At 40.5% G+C, this 18,870-nt stretch overlaps 1 protein-coding gene across 1 annotated transcript in view; it reads left to right on the forward strand.

Annotated features, from left to right (window-relative positions):
* MARCHF3 (membrane associated ring-CH-type finger 3) overlaps positions 1-10,369 on the forward strand; it is a 113,587-nt gene extending 103,218 nt beyond the window's left edge. The window contains exons 4-5 of the mRNA XM_024193368.2: positions 4,805-5,014; positions 7,965-10,369. Of these exons, the coding sequence (XP_024049136.1) occupies positions 4,805-5,014; positions 7,965-8,123 (369 nt within the window). The 3' untranslated portion in view covers positions 8,124-10,369. The remainder of the gene's footprint in view (positions 1-4,804; positions 5,015-7,964) is intronic.
* The last annotated feature ends 8,501 nt before the right edge of the window (positions 10,370-18,870 follow it).

An 18,870-nucleotide genomic window follows, 5' to 3' on the forward strand; every position in this document is an offset into this window, starting at 1 on the left:
GGAGCTGAGGGGCTCCGGGCTTGCGAACGCTCCAGGTAAACAAAACGTCCAGGCCCACTAGCAGCTTACCCTAACGGGCCAGGAGCCAAAGTTTGCCAACCCCTGAAATATAGGGTTGGCTTATGAAAGGGTCATACAGTTTTTGCTATTTTTACCTATCCATCTTGGGGGGGTCGGCTTATAAACGAATGGGCTAATGAACGAGTATATACTGTGTATACATCTTCTTTACTATAATAGAGGATGTTTTCATTTTCCATGTAAATATTATATTTTTTTCTGAATCCTACTAGGCTGTTTGACTCAAATATATTTTGTGGCACTGAGGTTCCATAAGTTAATTGTGTTGTATGAAAAAAATTATTTATTTTTTTTAATTTATGTATTATTTTGCTTGGATATCCCCTCGTTCTTGTATAAGAACAGGTAAATGAGAGCACCCAATTGACTTTCTCTCTAACAGTCATTATTTTCTGTATTTCTATCTTGTACCCTCTGACTTTTTTCCTTTTTACACAATTCCAGCATTCTTAGTCTCTTTTCATGTGGACGTCTCCCCACGCCACTGATCATTTTTGTTCCAGGGCTCTGGACCTCTTTTATTTCAACTAGATCTTTTTTGAGATAGGGTGACCAGAATTGAGAACTGTATTCCAATGAAGACTTGATTTATTAAACTGCACTGTGATATTTTCAGTATTATTTTCTAAACCATTCTTTATATATCCTGTTTGTTTGCTTCTCTAATTTGTCATTGCACACTGAGCAGAAGTTTTCATTGAATTGTCTACATTGACTCCTGGTCTTTTTTTTCCTGAGTGGTTTCAGTTACTTCGGAACCCAGTAATGTGTGCAAATATTTCAAATGATTCCTTCTAGTCTGCACTGCTGTGCATCTGGCAACATTGCATTTGCATGTGCAAGCATGCTACTCATTCAGCTGGCCTCCTTAGAACTGTCTAAAGCTCCACATAATCTTTTCTAGTCTTTACAAACCTACATTATTTTGTGTCATTTGCAGATTTTGCCACTTCACTGTTTTCAGATAATTAATCACTATATTAAACAACACAAGTCCTAGTACTGAAGTTGGGGCACCTTACTCTTAATCTTTGGCCTGGCAAAAAACTGACCATTTATTCCTGATTTATGTTTTGAGACCATGGAGACTTATTGAATCTTATTTAAAAAAAAAAGTGCAAATTAAATGCTGCAGCGCAGAGCTGACAGTAGCATCTGGCCCTACATCTCAGTCTTTCATAGCACACTAGCACCTCTATACCTCAGGATCAAATAGTCCACTCAGTACTTTGCTGGAATCATTGTGCGGGTTTCAGTTTCATGAAAGAATTTGCTGGCTTGATTTTTTTAGCTGTAAAATAGGTTGACAGTGTACATTTCCAAAACAAAAGACTGAAAACTAGATTCTAAACAGAAGCATATTTAGGAACAAGGGTATGCTACGTTGGGAGGAAACGTGCAGTGACTGAATTCATGCAGCCAGTACAGTGGATTACACATTTGCAATTTTGGGTTCATATTTCAAAACTAACTTCTGAAATATAAAGCATTTATGCTATAAGACCTGCTTGTATCAGCTCCTGGAATGTTCTTGTTAAATTAATAATTGCCCTGTCCATATTCTCTTCATCCAATACCCAGTTTCAGTCAATCTTTGCTATTTGTCCCACTGGACCAGCTCGGTCAAACAAGATGGAGCCATAAAGCTGGGTGTCATTAACATATGGAGGCAAAAACCCTGACTGACTTCAAGACTGCGCTTGATAAGTTTATGGAGGGGTTGGTATGGTGAGACTCCCTACAACGCCACGTACAGTAGCTGATCTGCGACTGCTAGCAGCAAATATTCCCAATGGCTGGTGATAGGACATTAGAGGGGGAGGGCTCTGAGTTATTACAGAGAATTCTTTCCCAGGTGTCTGGGTGGAGGGTCTTTCCCACATGCTTAGGGTTTAACTGATTGCCATATTTGGGGTTTTGAAGGAATTTTCTCCCACGTCAGATTGGCTGAGTCCCTGGGGGGTTTTCGCCTTCCTCTGCAGCATGAGCCACAGATCACTTGCGGGTTAAAATTAGTGTAAGTGGTGGATTCGCTGTAACTTGACGTCTTTAAACCATGATGTGAGGACTTCAGTAACTTGGCCAGAGGTTAGGGGTCTATTACAGGAGTGGGTGGATGAGATTCTGTGGCCTGCAATGTGCAGGAAGTCTGACTCAATGATCAAGATGACTTTTCTGCCCTTAAAGTCTGAGAGTCTATATGTAAATCACATCATCCCTTATCTTTTCCTCACTAACTCTCCTGACATCCCCATAGAGCTTGCCTTCGCTTGAATTCTCAATCATGTTAATTGACTTACGTAAAATACAATTGTTAATTCAAGTGTAGGTGTTTTATACCTTACAAAAATTACACTGCACCGAGAAAACACTGTAAAGTGTGTGTGTGTGTCCCTGCTGCCCCCCTCCTTCTTCAGGATAGGCCTCCTCTCTGAATGCCAGCACCACTGCCAGCCACATCCTGCTTTGATGGAATGTCCCAGTATGGTGCATGCCAACACCATCACCACATAGTGTGAGTTGGCCAGCTACATCTTAGGGAGGGGAGGGCCTAACCTGAAGCAGAATCTGAAATTGTGTGTTGAATGCCCGTCACAGCATGGTTAATTGCCACTCATGGGTTTTTAATTGCAGTATAGATAGGAGTATATCTATACTGCAATTAAAAACCCATGAGTGGCCTGTGCCAGTTGACTCAAGGTCGTGGGGCTTGGGCGAAGGGGCTGTTTAATTTCAGTGTAGACAGATTCAGGCTGGAACCCAGGCTCTAGAATCCTGTGAGGTAGGAGGGACCCAGAGCTCAGGCTGCAGCCCAAACCCAAACATCTGCATAACAATTAATCTGAGCCCCTCAAGTCTGAGTCAGCTGGCATGGGCCAGCCACAGGTATCTAGGTGCAGCGTGGACATACCGTTAGACCATGGTGCTGAAATAAAAAGATTTTACCATTTTAGGCTCTTACTTGGAGAAGTGAGGTGGTGAACATCTGCAGTAGCACTGAGACCAATGGGCGTTGCAGATGCTCAGCAACTCTCATTGTAGGTCACCTTTTAAACACTTCTTACAAAAATCTTTCGATAGGCACCTCTAAAAGAAGAATCCCCACTCCAGTTCCCTATAGTTCCTTGCATTCTCCTTATGTCAAGTATCAGAGGGGTAGCCGTGTTAGTCTGGATCTGTAAAAAGCAACAGGGTCCTGTGGCACCTTTAAGACTAACAGATGTATTAGAGCATAAGCTTTCATGGGTGAATACCCACTTCATCAGACGCATGTAATGGAAATTTCCAGAGGCAGGTATAAATATGCAGGCAAGAATCAGTCTGGAGATAACGAGGTTAGTTCAATCAGGGAGGGTGAGGTCCTCTGCAAGCAGTTGAGGTGTGAACACCAAGGGAGGAGAAACTGCTTTTGTAGTTGGCTAGCCATTCACAGTCTTTGTTTAATCCTGAGCTGATGGTGTCAAATTTGCAAATGAACTGAAGCTCTCTTTGGAGTCTGGTCCTGAAGTTTTTTTGCTGTAAGATGGCTACCTTTACATCTGCTATTGTGTGGCCAGGGAGGTTGAAGTGTTCGCCTACAGGTTTTTTGTATATTGTCATTCCTGATATGACTTGTGTCCATTTATTCTTTTACGTGGTGACTGTCCAACGTACATAGCAGAGGGGCATTGCTGGCACATAATGGCATATATAACATTGGTGGACGTGCAGGTGAATGAACCGGTGATGATGTAGCTGATCTGGTTAGGTCCTGTGATGGTGTTGCTGGTGTAGATATGTGGGCAGAGTTGGTATCGAGGTTTGTTTGCTGCAAAAGCAGTTTCTCCTCCCTGGGTGTTCACACCTCAACTGCTATCAGAGGACCTCACCCTCCCTGATTGAACTAACCTCGTTACCTCCAGACTGATTCTTGCCTGCATATTTATACCTGCCTCTGGAAATTTCCATTACGTGCGTCTGACAAAGTGGGTATTCACCCACGAAAGCTTATGCTCCAATAAATCTGTTAGTCTTAAAGGTGCCACAGGACTCTGTTGCTTTTTACATTCTCCTTATGGTTTCTCATTACAGGGATCCATGGAAATTGAACAAGGTGACAGTTCTAATCAATCATTTCTAGAAGCAACCAAAACAATCAAACTGTTTTAATGTAAAAAGTTATAGGCTCTTATTTTTTAATATCTTTTATACAAACTACATCTCAACATTTTAATGCTTAAGTGACCTTGAGGTTAGGGGTTAGTCTACATTTGAAATGCTACAGCAGCACAGGTGTTGTGCTTTAGTGTAGACACTACCTACACGAACAGGAGAGGTTCTCCCATTGGTATAGATGATCCATGTTCCCAAGTGGCAGTAGCTAGAATTCTTCTGCTGATTTAGCGCCGTCTATGTGGGGATTTAGGTCAGTTTAACTGTGTGGCTCCAGGGTGTGGATTTTTCACACCCCTGAGCAACATAGCTGGGTCTATCTAATTTTCTAGTATAGACCCACCCCAGGACATTAAGGGTATATCTACATTAGAAATACTGCACTGGTCTAGCACTGTAGTGTAGACATTACAGTGATGGAAGGGGTTCTTCTATTGCTGTAGTAAATCTACCTCTCCAAGATGTGGTAATTAGATGCCATAAAAACTGTTGCCACCACAGCCACGTTTCTATTCTAACCATTCTAACAAGATTTTACTGACACTTCTTTTGTTTCAATTCCCTTCTGCAGTGGCTAAGAAACCCAGGCCCGCAGCATGAGAAACGGACTCTGTTTGGAGACATGGTGTGCTTCTTGTTTATAACTCCACTGGCGACCATCTCTGGCTGGTTGTGTCTGCGGGGAGCGGTGGACCATCTGCACTTTAGTAGTAGGCTAGAAGCTGTTGGCCTCATTGCACTCACTGTCGCACTCTTCACTATTTACCTCTTTTGGACACTAGTAAGTACTGTTTATCTAACGATCATGTGGTAGGGTGTGTGTCATATTCTATTACCTTTTATAGGATTTTTTAGAGTAATGTCTGTAGGGGACCTATAGGTTTCATCCCAATTAAACTATACAGAACTCTTCCTTAAAGGTACTTTGCCTTTGGTATTTGGTAATAACTGACTCAGAGCCCCATAGGAGATGGCAGGAGGGAACGAGAAAGCCCCAGGGGAGAAGTGTTCAAGACAGATGTTGCACGAGTGAACTATCATTGAAGCTGTGGGGAGGAGAAAAGGGAGATTTAAGATGGATCCTGGCAGCCTTAAAATGGCTGCCACATGGCCGTGGTACAAGCATGGTCTTCTAATTTGACTTCTGACTGCTATTATGAGTGCAGATACTTTTCAAAGTGCTGAGTTTGTGTAAAAATTTAATCTTAGTAGAATATTTTTCACATCCCTGCTTCTTGAGGCCCCATGTATTCTGCCATGGAATTTGCCACGGAATCCACACCTTGCTGCAAGATGGTGCTTCAGAATCTAAGCGTTCATTTATATAAAAAATAGCCTCATTTTGAGCTCTTGTGATACCCCTCCAAATGGGAACAGAATGCAAGGGTTTGGCTGTGCTGGAAGGTGGCTGAACCAATATAGCGACCCCCGTGCAATGCACTCACACTTGTGCTAAAAAACTCCAGTGCAGCCAACAAACCCTAAGCCATGTTGCATCACTGAGGCTGCAGGCAACCTGAAGCAAACAATAGCTCTGAGTAAGGTGTGACCTGCTTCATTCATTCCATTTGTGTTGGCAGCAGTGTTGCCAATACGCATAATTGCAGGCCAATTTGGGAGCTCTCACAAGAAAACACATGCAGCTCAGAAATTTTACCCAAAATGTCTGTAGTTTCGCCCTTCTGTCCTCAGTGCTGTACTTAGCTGTTTCCTTTGGTGAGTTGCTGCAAACATTTCCCTTTGGCAAGTGTGGCTTAATTCTTCAGTTTGTAAACACACTAGGTTGGAAGCACACTAGAAGTTAGGCAGCCGAGTGTTTTTGTATTTGATGCTACCCCTCAGGCTACCTTACAGAGCTTGTAGATTTCAGATGATCACAAAGATACTTATGTACTATACATCCAAGTCACCTTGAAAGCCCAACTGGAGCCTGATTTGTTTCTTAATTTCAGAATTAGTAGGGTTTGGAACTATGCAAAAATGGTTTGGCTGAATAATTAGATTTCATTATTCTTCGTGCATGGACTCCTGTGGGTGCCCATTAAATAACTACTGCAACAATTAACTGAAGCTACTAAAAGCTACTTGAGTAGGGCCATTCTTACCAACAACATTTAAAAATCACTTATTCGTTTTAAAAAAGGGTTTCTCCTTTAGGAGTATGGAATGAGAAATGTGTGTCTGTGTCTTTCAAAATTTTGGTAAATGTTTAGATATTATGGTGATGAGCCTGATATCAATATGTAGCTCAATCAGTTTAACTGAAATACACCATCTTCATTGCACGGTGGCCCCCTAGTTGTGGTTTTTCAACCAGGGAGGGAGAGGAGGGGGAGAACAGGAGGGGAGAAATCTATATCCATTTCACTATATTACTCAGGGCAGCAGGAGGTAGATGTGTGAGGGAGGCAAAGTATCTCACCTTGCAGAACAGCAACCACTCCTGTGACGGGTTAGATCACAGAAACCCCCTTGGGAACTGCCACCTGATGTGCTGGGACTACCTCTGAGCCCATTTTCCCTGCCAGCTTGGGACTTCAGTACCTTTCCTTGTTTGAGCCAGACACGCTTGCCTGCTGCAAACACAGATCCATGTCTGAACCACATCCCTCAAGCTGCAGGCTTAACTGAAAACAGCTTAAGAAGTGCTCCTGTCTTCAGCACTCAGATGCCCAGCTCCCAATGGGGTCCAAACCCCAAATAAATCTATTTTACCCTGTATAGAGCTTATACAGGGTAAACTCGTAAATTGTTCGCCCTCTATAAGGAGATGCACAGCTGTTTGCCTCCCCCCCCCCGCAGATATTAATACATACTCTGGGTTAATTAATAAGTAAAAAGTGATTTTATTAAATACAAAAACTAAGATTTTAAGTGGTTCCAAGTAATAACAGACAGCACAAAGTAAATTGCCAAGCAAAATAAAACAAACACACACAAGTCTAAGCCTAACACAGTAAAAACTAAATGCAGGTAAATCTCATCCTCCGATGTTCCAATAAGCTTCTTTGACAGACTAGCCTCCTTCTAGTCTGGGCCCAATCCTTTCTCCAGGTACAGTCCTTGTTCCAGCTCAGGTGTTAGCTAGTGAATTTCTCATGACTGTAGCCCCTTGGTTCTGTTCCACCCCCTTATATACCTTTTGCACCTGTGAGCTACTTGCAGATCTTCACAATGAATTTACTATCAGTGTCTCAACTGTCAGCATTAAGCTATATGTCAGATTCATTTGTTTCCAAGTTGCTGCCAATAATTTTAACACTTATGGAAGTGGCTTGTTCCCAGACTGGGGAGATAGTTAGTTTGTAAGATTGTGAGTGCTTCCAGCTGTGGGGAGATAGGAATGGACTCTGGCCCGGGTTTTATCCCGAGCAACTCCACTTCCCTGCTGCTGAAAACTTGTGATGCAATCTGTGCAACAGTTGTTTCTAGCCTCAGATTGTCATCTCGCTACTGTTTTTATCCAACCATTAGGCTGGTAATAATGAGAATGAGTGGACAGCAGCTAATGGGGATGGGTAGCACAGGGGAGCGGAAAATAAACATACTAGCATTCAGTACAATTCATTACAGATAGAACAGCGGTTCTCAAACTTTAGCAACCCCCCATTTTGATTTAAATTTTTTCCACAGACCCCCAGGGGTGTTTATTCTTTGTTTCTAATTTATTTCATTCTAGGACACCAAGCATTTTTAAATTTATAATCTATTCTCTCTTGATCTTCCGTCAGGTGTCATTTAGGTACCACTGTAGATTATACAACGAATGGCGTCGGACCAATCAGAGGGTGATACTCCTAATTCCAAAATCTGTCAGTGTTCCTTCTAACCAGCAGTCATTGCTGGGCCTTCATTCAGTCAAAAGGAACTCAAAGGAGACAATCGTTTGATTTTGGCAGTTCTGTACTGGAGTCATGCACTAAATATACTTTCTTAAACCCATGGGCTCTGATTCCATCCAGAACCTGGTACAGTGCTATTCCGGTTTACAAACTCTTTACAGAGGAAGAAATCACTGTTTTAATTAAAATCATGGATGCTGCAATCATATGATATTTGCTAAGCTGCCAAACATGTTTATTTAGCAGATACTGTATGGAATTCTACAAACTCATGTTAATACCTGCCTTGTCAGTGATGCAAATCCTTTTTTTATTATTGTTTAAAAATATTAAAACTATGGTAATTAACAATGCAAAAAATTTTTTAGGAGTGCTTTCTTTATTTCTACAGTTATTATTTCTGTGGATATCTGAATAGGAACCAGTGCTGAATATTTTATTTTACTGACTCAAAGAAGATGACATTACAAGAAGGAAATTGTGCTACTTTAGTTTTATTTGAAGGGCATCTTATACTAACCTTGGATTATTAAAAATGTTTTTAAAGTGAGTTCTACAAATGGGCATTCTATTTAACATAAAACCCCCTTAAAAAGCATTCTCTTCCATTTGTTGTTTGGTAGTGAAAACCTGATAAAAATGCAAAATGTGTGAAAAACAAGTATCTCACAGATTGCAATAATCTTCGAGTCAAAAATATTTCATAAAGCAGTTCCCAAAAAAGAACTGTTACAGGGTTATTTCCTTTTCATTTGGAAGGAGCAAATTAGCCCCAAATTTTGCACTAAAGTTACACTGGTGTAACTAAAGAGTTAGTTACTCTTTATTTACCCCCAGCTAAATTTGGCCCGATTAATTAATTTTGTAAGGGGGACTTTGCATACATAATGATCTACTAATTCATTAGACATTTCCTAGGAAGCCTGAACATGTCTTGCATAACAATTAGCCTTACTCTAGAAATGCTGAATTTTCAGCTTGACAGGTAAATTTAGAGTATATAAATTCTCTCATTGTAGCATTGAGACTAAGGCTCTTTATAAAATGTAAAACACTACATACTATTATGACCACACTGAATTTTGATTCTGAATATTATTTTCTGCTTTTAACCATCCCCTTTATTTTTATATTTTTAAATCATCAATTCATTCACTGACTCTTAGATTTTGGCTCTCACATTATGCAATATAAGGGATTTTATGTGGGAAGACTCATTTGGTACTGAATGCTTCTACAGCTAAAAACCTATTAAATGCTGCTGGCAAGTTAGAGATAAGTAACTTATTTGCCATTTTAAAATAAGGATTTCTTTGTTTCCCACCCTGCAGAGGAATTGAAAAATGGTAGAGTGTGTGTAGTGAGGAGGTAATGTTTTACATTTCTGATGGATCAAGCTGATGCAGGTGTTCTGTCAGCCAAGATAGAGCTATTTAAATACAAAGCTCTAGCAAAAAACAAACCCATCAGCCATGCTTTATGCTGTCTCAGCTCACATGTATTTGGAGTTGTAATAATAGATTTTCCTTTTGACACTAATTCCAGTGATACAAGTATCTAATATTCCGTTTAGTCATCAGCCCTCTAGGGGTATTAGAACTACAAACAGCCATCATTGCCTAACTTTTCTATAATCAAATACCAACTTTGTCCATCAGTCACACTTTACCCTTCACAGAGAAACATGATAAACTCTCACTTGACAATCATTTTTGCTCTGCAGTCTACCTTTAATACTTTAGCACAAAAGAGTCAGCACAATTAAGGATATAGCTGGGATACAGTATTCCCACAATGGCACCAAGAAGGTAGGTTCCTATCATGCAGATATATTATTCTGTTTTGTGCCTAACATGCAAGAGTGGAACAGATCTTTGGAGGAGGAGGCGGCTTTATATCCCACACTCCATATTCATGAATCAGTGCTACTGATGTCTTTTTGCTCTACACGCGCCAAAGCAGTATTATGGTGCCTTGTTCTCTTCCAGACAGCAAGATAGTAGGGTGAGTGCTACTAACATCACATTCCCACCTTCCTCTCTGGACCTGGTAGTCAGAAGGATCCTATTGACCAGCTTTGGTTCCTCTTTCTCTAGGAGTGAGTGATCTTTTCATACTGAATCGCTGTTTGGATCGATGTAAATTCAAAATTGGTGTCTATTAAAACAAAAGTTATTGAACAACAGCAACAAACTCAATTTTTAGCTTCTGAAGGGACTTTAAGGGTAGTAAACATCTATGGCACTAGCTACACTTAACAGAGCTAATGACAACATGACAAAGGCTCCATTGTGCTATCACAACAGATCCAGTAAAGTAAAAAATAAATGCTAAGTACAACTAATAAAGAATGAGTGGCTTTATTTATTTTGTTAAATGTATCTCATTCTTTCCTTTGGCTGGCAGCAGCTTGGCCGTGGTCCTCAAAAGGATTTTTCACCCACACCTGGAGTTGGGCTTCTCATTCATTTTCCAAGTAAAAATTCAGCTGAGAGGGGAAAGGTACTTGATTTAAAATTGTGAACTGAAAACAGAAGTCAAACAACAATGCAATCCTACACGACATGTTTTAGAAAGCAGCAGGCACAAGTCAGCTTCATTTCTTCCCCCTATATCCAGTCTTACTCCTGCACACGTTCTAGGCTTTTGACAGACTGCTGTCTCAAATGGATACTGTTTGGGCCACAGACAAGCCATTTCTGTTCAGTATTAATAGCATCAGTGGGAAAAGGAGAAGAAAGAAGTTCCATTCTTTGTGCTAGACCCTCTCCTTGCTGTAAGCCTAGCTTGTCACATCACAATGACCATGAGGGATATGACAAATACCAGCCCTGAAATTTCAGCAGACAATAAAATGCATCTTAAAAAAACAAACAAACAAACAAACAAAAAAAACCCACTAAATTTATTCCAGCAGTGATGCTAAATAGTTTTGATTCCAGTATTTAAAGCTATGTTATGTAGCCATGCTTTACAAGCTAAAGTCATCCTACGTTTTGTTCTTCTAACAAGAGAATGAATTCTAGGAAATAAATTATACTATTCATAACATTAATAAAATATGGGACTATGGAAAAATAAGTACTTAAATTGAGACCTCTGTAAACCAGCAATTACTATGAGAACTTCACTTTTAGCAAGGAACATATTAACACCACTGACCTTTTGAATGCAAAATCTGACTCTGGAGAAATGCTCAGCATTGTCAGCCTGTCAGAGGATGCTCTGTTGGATGGCATTTCAAAGAAAGACATGAGATGAGAAATATTTATAAGGCTGATAGTTTGTTTCAGAGGGACGGGGGTAAGGGGTCTTCACCAGAGGGCTCTGACATACAGGAAGATTCCCCCTTTCTTCAGCATTTTCCTTTACCAGAGACTCACAAGCAGTCAATTTCTTCTCAAACCAGCTCCACACCAGTCTGCCTCTCTTTGCAGGGCTACTAGATAATTGTTTCTCTCTCCTCCACTTTTATTTCAGGCTCTTGAAAGCTGACTTATTGGTCCCCCTTTCAGCAGATTTCAGTATGGTGTTTATATGGAGTTTACTTTAAATGGGGGGAAAGGGGCGAAGAGTTGTAAGTCTCACTTTTTCAGTTTCAGGATCTCTCCTATTTAATGAAGGAGGAAAACAAGAGATGTTTACCAACAGGTGCCTTGACAGCTCTTTGATGAGGACCAGTCTCTACAGGTCCAGCAGGAGGCAACTAAAAGCTAAAAATAAAAGATTATTGTTGGTTCTGGGCTCCAGACATGACTGGTTTATAAACTAATATTGCCTCCTAGTACATATAAAACCAATATACATAGGAATTTGCCCCACATGAGATTCCCTTTAATTAACCACACCTGTCCCCGACTACTCATACCTGTTTCAAGAAACAGGGCTTTTGTGGGACCATTTGTTACCACAGAGGCCTATGTTTTAGAGTTGAAGGATCTGTGATCCAGCCTCAGCTGAGAGCTCGAGAGATATAACCTTGTCTATTGGAGGATTTGAATTCATTACCACCACACAACCAGTTGGGGAAGAAAGCCTCCTGCATAACTCACGTAGGAATTGTCTAAGGCAGGGGTTCTCAAACTGGGGGTCGGGACCCCTCAGGGGGTTGCGAGGTTATTACATGGGGGGGTCACGAGCTGTCAGCCTCCACCCGAACCCCACTTTGCCTCCAGCATTTATAATGGTGTTAAATATATAAACAAGTGTTTTTAATTTATAAAGGGGGGGGGTCACACTCAGAGGCTTGCTATGTGAAAGGGGTCACCAGTACAATAGTTTGAGAACCACTGGTCTAAGGGTAAGACACAAAGGAAGGCCTCAACATGTCCAGAGGGAGAAGGAAGGGGGTTGACAAAAAAAAAAAGAAGAAAAAACACTCCGATTCCCCATAATTCCTATCGTACTATCAGATGACTGCTTTTCCTTTTCTCCTGTGGGCCTTGTGGTGATCTAGACTATATAGAGGGGTCTCCAACTAGAGATTCAACATGGGCAAACACATCTCTTGTTCTGTCTCAAATCAGCCAGACTGATCTGAAATATATTCTTAAAAAAAAAAATATCTAAGCTTTAATGGCTGTAAATACTTATCTGGCACTGGGCAGTTGAGGTTGGCTCTCAGTTCTCAAATAGCAGGGAGCACCAAAGAAATGCTGGCTATAGCATCTCCGATTCTAGGAGTAGAATTAATCTCTACATGACACCACTAGGATGAATGCAGCAAGTTGACACAAAGATCTTTCGAATACAAGAGGGTGGGTATATTGTTCTGTAGGCTTCTAAAATTATTACAAATGGAATGTCATCTGGCCAGGACACTTTGAATCCATCCATCCAAGTGGACATGTCCACACTGCTGTTTTTAGTGCTTTAGCGCAAGCCCCACGAGCTCAAGTCTGTAGGCTCAAGCTCTGAGACTCAGTGCCATGGGTTTTGATTTGTTTTAGGGATTGTTTGCACTCTAGAGATACCCTACGGGTCAGGTCTAATTCCCTTTTTCGATATGCAGTTTGGACATAACGGAAGAGGAGTGCTTGGAGACTTTTGTCTAGCCATAATCATGTCTCCTATTGTTTTAATACTACATATGCTGTGGTGTGAAGGAGAGTGTGTTTAGCATTCCATTGGCAGTCAATAAAAGGTTTAAATAAGTTAGCTTCAGTGTCTTGGAGCATCACATGGATGAGATTGTTGTTGACCCACCATTTTCATAGCTTGCCCCCCCAAAAAACATTAAACTGAAGCATCACTGTTTATCCTATAAACTTTTTAGCATGCACTTAGCCCCAGAAAAAAGACTGAAGGATGTTTATCTGTGTTCACACGTCCACAGTAAATGAGTATCTCTTATTGCTGAATTTACATTATCACAGCACTGTTAGCAGAAACAAAAACAAAAACCAACTTGTGGGATTGGAACTGTTAAAGGCTCCAGTTTTAAAAGCCAGCCAAAGCACAGATCAGAGACTTGCTGACAACGTCTAAAGTAAAACCGATCCCCTTATTCTGTGTAATGAGAGTTTATAAGCGAGGTATCTTAGTATCACTACCAATTTATGGAATGTGATTAATTACAAAATGAGGCCTATCATTTTCATTTTAAATCCCAGTTGCATGTGCATTTTCAGTGTAATTTCTTTTTGTTCCCAATTTGGCCTCCTTTCTTTGAAAATATTTCTTAAAATTCCAACATTGGTTCTCACTAATAGAAAGCCATTAAGTTGGTGGGTAGGAGGGAAGGATTAAGGGAAACTGATGTTTTAATCAAAGATGCCCTAATTATGAAATGGCCTTAGAACACTGAATCTTGGTGAGTGATGAATCTTTTATATGGGTTCATTGATAAATTTAAAAAAAAAAAATCATAGTAGGACTCTCACCAATCATCTCACAATCTAGTGGGCACAGTAATCAAGAATATAAACTATATAATAAATAATATATTGAGATATACCTATCTCATAGAACTGGAAGGGACCTCAAAAGGTCATCGAGTCCAGCCCCCTGCCTTCACTAGCAGGACCAAGTACTGATTTTTGCCCCAGATCCATAAGTGGCCCCCTCAAGGATTGAACTCACAACCCTGGGGTTTAGCACGCCAATGCTCAAACCACTGAGCTATCCACACACTTTATTAGAGAAGTCAAACTCTAGCTTCTACCTTATAAACAGCCACTTATACACATAACTAGCCAGAAATACAATATACCATTGGATAGCTGTTCAATGTCTTGTATGAAGTGCTTTGGTAGTTTCAGTCATGCTTACAGCAGACCCATAAGGCTCACCACCATAGCTGTCACTAAACATAGGGATCAGGAACTGAACAGCAATGGAATAAGCCACTCTCATCACTAGAAGCAGCTCTTGCAGGTCAGGGTTGAGGCATGTTCAGAAAGTTTGCAGGGTCACTGCCTGTACTGTACATGTTGCATAGAACACACAGTCCAGTCTTCAGCACAATCAATCCAGATACTTAGCATCAGCACATCTTTACCTGCCTCTTCAGCCCACCTCCAAAAAGGTGGTTCTTGAAAGTACACTGTAGGAGAACAGATACTAAAATAAAATTTGAATTAGGCTAGCATGGAAACAAGTTTCAAAAAGTTCTGAGATGACAAAATGTCTGCAGCATAATGTAAACAAACATCCATGTAATATCCAAATGGTAATTAGCTGTTACACCCAATAAAATATTAATGGAAGACTAGCATTAGAGGTGCAAGAGTGGAAACTTGCTATAATCCTCACAAGAACATGAAGAGGGAATCAGTAGGGTACAACAAAAATATAAGTGAGTATAAACAAATCTTAGCAGGAGAGGAAGACTAACACCACCAAAAGATTATAATGGAGGAGGAACTTGGTAAGGAAAGAGGAAGTCTAATAGTAGTTATCAAATATTTCTAAAGCTGCATTGGATTCACTGAAAGTGAAGTGATTTGCATAGTATGATTAAGATTTCTAAGGTTTTTATATTCCAATATGAAATTCTATAAAAATACGGCTACAGACTGCTAGTGAAGATTTTAGTATAAAAACAAATTTGCATCTATTTCACACAATGTGGGTGGGGTGGTTGACAACTTAGTATGCTATGGGGAATGGGTCTAAGATCTAAATGTCTGAACAGTTTTGTATCATATAGAGAACTGCCAATTTAAGTGAAATATGAAAAGCCATAAACACCACTTACACCTGAAAAAGGCTAGATGCAGAAACAAGACATTCATTTCTCCATCATGTGAATGTAGGTCCAATATCTGTTTTATTAATTTAGTAACACTTGCCTGAATTGCATATATTCTATGGGCTTGCCTACCATAGCATTTTTCTTAAAATCTGACCATTACAGGATGCATCATATGACATAGGAACACAGGCACTGGTTTTGCATACCCAAAAGCGTGCTGCACACATTACAGAAACAAGAATATGGCTCCTGTTGTGAAAAGCTTACAATACTGGGCCCCCAACCCATAAAACAATTATACATATGCTTAACTAAACGCATGCAAGTAGTTTAATTGAAGTCATGACCCAACAAGCAAAGGTGACAGCCCCTTGTGTATTATCAGTTTCACTGTTTTTCCTACTTTGCTAGTTTCCCTTGTTTCAATTGGAGCAAGAGAGAAAGGAAAATGTTTTCAAAATTAGAAAAAATGGGTTTTTAGCCACAAAAATTGGCAAGTTTAGGACTTGAAACTACTTTCAATTCTTAAGCTAATTGGATTGCCACTTGACATCCCCTTTAAGGAATGGGTACATAGTGAAAGTTCAGTTAAAGTTTGGGGATTTTTAGTATTGTATTATGTATGTCATCTAGAACCTACCCAAAATAAACCTGCCGGTCAACCCTTGCCTGCTTCACACAAATAAGAAGTCCTGTCAAAGACATCAATAAGGTATAAAACAAACATATGTCACACTAAAACCAAGCTGACCTGTTAAGAGAACAAATTCTGTATAACACAGGTTTACTGAACACAGGAATACAAGCTGCAATGTTGGTATTCTAGACATTATTATTAGTTACAATGAAGAGCAAAACATTTCAGCATCTGGGCAATAACTAAACAGGAAAACACTGTTGTAACATTCATGGCCTGCGTTAGGCAGGAAGTCAGACTATTTGATGATAGCAGTCCCTTCTGGATGTAAAGATCTATGCAACAACCTCATGAGGCAAATTAGTATCTAAGAAAATTACCAACACTTAACCATTGAACTGAAGAAGAGAACAAGCAGAGGGACATTTTTAGCCCCATGTAACATTCCTTCGCATTCTACCTGTGAGGGAAGATGAGCCAAGCCTAGAGAATACTAGAGGAGCATAGGCTGGTCAGATCAGTTATGTCACACTAGGAGTAAGCTAAAAATACAGATTAAAAAAAAAGCTAAGTTTTGCCTTACCTCTCTGACAGATCCATTATTTCGGATGGAAAGCATAACTCATGGGAAGTAGCAACCAATGTTAATCATTCAACCATCACAAAGGGAAAATAATGAACAAATACCAAACTATGCACAACAGTTAGAGGGCACTGTGGGTCAGAGACCATTCTAAATTAGAATTAGCCTGAGTTAAAAAAAGATGCTGTAAAATTTGTGAGCATGTATGCGCAATACAGCAGCAGGACAGAAAATAAAAATAGATGTTGTATGTATCAGAACAGAATTTCTTCCCATTACCAGAACCTTCTTGCAAGCTTTGTGACAATGCTGATTCTGGTGCTGAACAGATTGGCTGTGTTGATTTATGTTGTTCCCAAGATGATCACAAAATATTTTCTAGCAAACTAGAAAGTTAGCTCAAGATGGTGATTCTAAAGGAGAGGGCAAGCCACCATCTAGTGATGAAATCCATTTAGACTTAATGCACTTAGTGTGTCCTCAATCTGTTGTGAAATGAAGCAGGAAGAGGTTACTCACCTATGCAGTAACTGTGGTTATTCAAGATGTCCCCTTCCCCGCCGCATGGGTGCTCCAATCCTATGCACCTCAGATTAGAGATTTTAGGTAGCAGTGTCTGTTCGGCCCTTACATGCACCCGCCACAGCCTCATGCCCTGCACCGAGGCTATATAGATGAAGGGATGAACCACTTTTCTACTATGGAGTCTGTTGTAAAGAACTCCAAAGCAGAGGGGAGGGTAGTGGAGTACTCATACGGGACACATCTTGAAGAACCACAGTTACAGAACAGGGTGAGTAACCTTTTTCTTCAAGCAATTTCCCATAGGAGTTCCACTCCAGGCGACTATCAAGCAGTACCCTCTACACAAGGGTGGGACTTTGGAGTCAAGTCTAAGATTGAAGATGGAACAGAAGAGCCAAATATGGCATCAGAAGCTGAGGCATTAGACACTTTAGCAAATGTATGAATGGACGTCCAAGTTGCAGCTCCACATAAGTCTGTTGAGAACGTTCTCAAGAAAGGATACTGAAATACAGAGTGATTGTAGAGTGAGTTAATATTCTAGATGGAGGTTGAAGACCATGAGAGTGATAGCAGTAGCAATGCAGCCAGATATCCATCAAGAGTCTCTGCTTGGAAATTGGAGACCACTGTCCACAATGGAGAGAAAAAACCTGGTAGACTTCCTCAAGGGCTTGCTCCTAAGTAAAAGGTTGAGAGGGCATTAACATCAAGTATATTTAATGTTGCATCTCCTTTATCCTAGTGTGGCATAGGGAAGAAAACTAAGGTGGATAGGTTAATTTATGTGGAAGTTCAAAGATACCTTTGGCAGGAACTTGGGATGCGGACAGAGTGAGACCTTCTTCTTAAAGAAGGCAGAGTATGGCATCTAAGCCCCTATCTCACCCACTCTTCAAGCAGAAATAATGGCTAACAGAAATGCAGTTTTCATAGACAGCTGTAGAAGGGAGAAGGTTGCCATAGATTCAAAGGAAGGCCTTGTAAGACACCCAAGTACCAAGTTGAGGTCCCATGTAGGGCATTTGATTTGTGGGAAGAGGTTGTCCAGTCTCTTGAGAAACCTCTGTTGTAAGACTAGCAAAGATAGAAAAACCCTCTATCATACGATGGAAGACCGTAATAGCTGCCAAATGCACTTTTATGGATCTTAAAGATAATCCTGTCCTTTTTAGTTCTAAGATATAATCTAATACATATGATAATGGCGAAGATGTAGGAAAGGGAAGATGTTTTAGGTCACATCAGTGTTTGAATCTCATCCAGTTTTGGGGATATGTGTCACAAGTAAATTGTTTCCTGCCATGTAACAGCACTTCGTTTACATCCTCAGAACAGGTTGTTTCTAACCACGCAAACCATCAATCAGCCTTGCCTTGAGCTGGAGAACCCCAAGGTTGGGGTGACGGATTTGACCAGCATCCTGAGAGAAAAGACGGGGGACAGTCCAGAGAGCAATCGGTTGACAAAACAGTGAATTGATTAAGGAAACCATGTTTGTCTCTGCCATGTTGGAACTATGAGAATAACTTTGGCTTTCCTTTACCTTCAACAGTACCTTGAATATCAGGGGAAATGCATACAGAAGGCCTGGACTCCAATGAAGGAGAAAGGGATCTCCCAGGGTGTCAAGCAGAGCTGGGAGCACTTCTTGTTCTTGGCTGTGGCGAACAGGCTTATTTGTAGGACGACAACATTGAAATACTCGGAGGAGTATAGTGGGATCTATCTCCCATTTGCAATCTTGTGAGAAGCGTCTGCAGAGGGCATCTGCTGTGGTGTTTTGTACACCCAGCTGTAGGGCTGTCAATCACAGTTAATGCCTAAGATTAACTGAAAACAAAATTAACTTTTT

Source organism: Terrapene carolina, unplaced genomic scaffold (assembly GCF_002925995.2).
Source record: "Terrapene carolina triunguis isolate 2854851 unplaced genomic scaffold, T_m_triunguis-2.0 Scaffold113, whole genome shotgun sequence".
NCBI lineage: Eukaryota > Metazoa > Chordata > Testudines > Emydidae > Terrapene > Terrapene triunguis.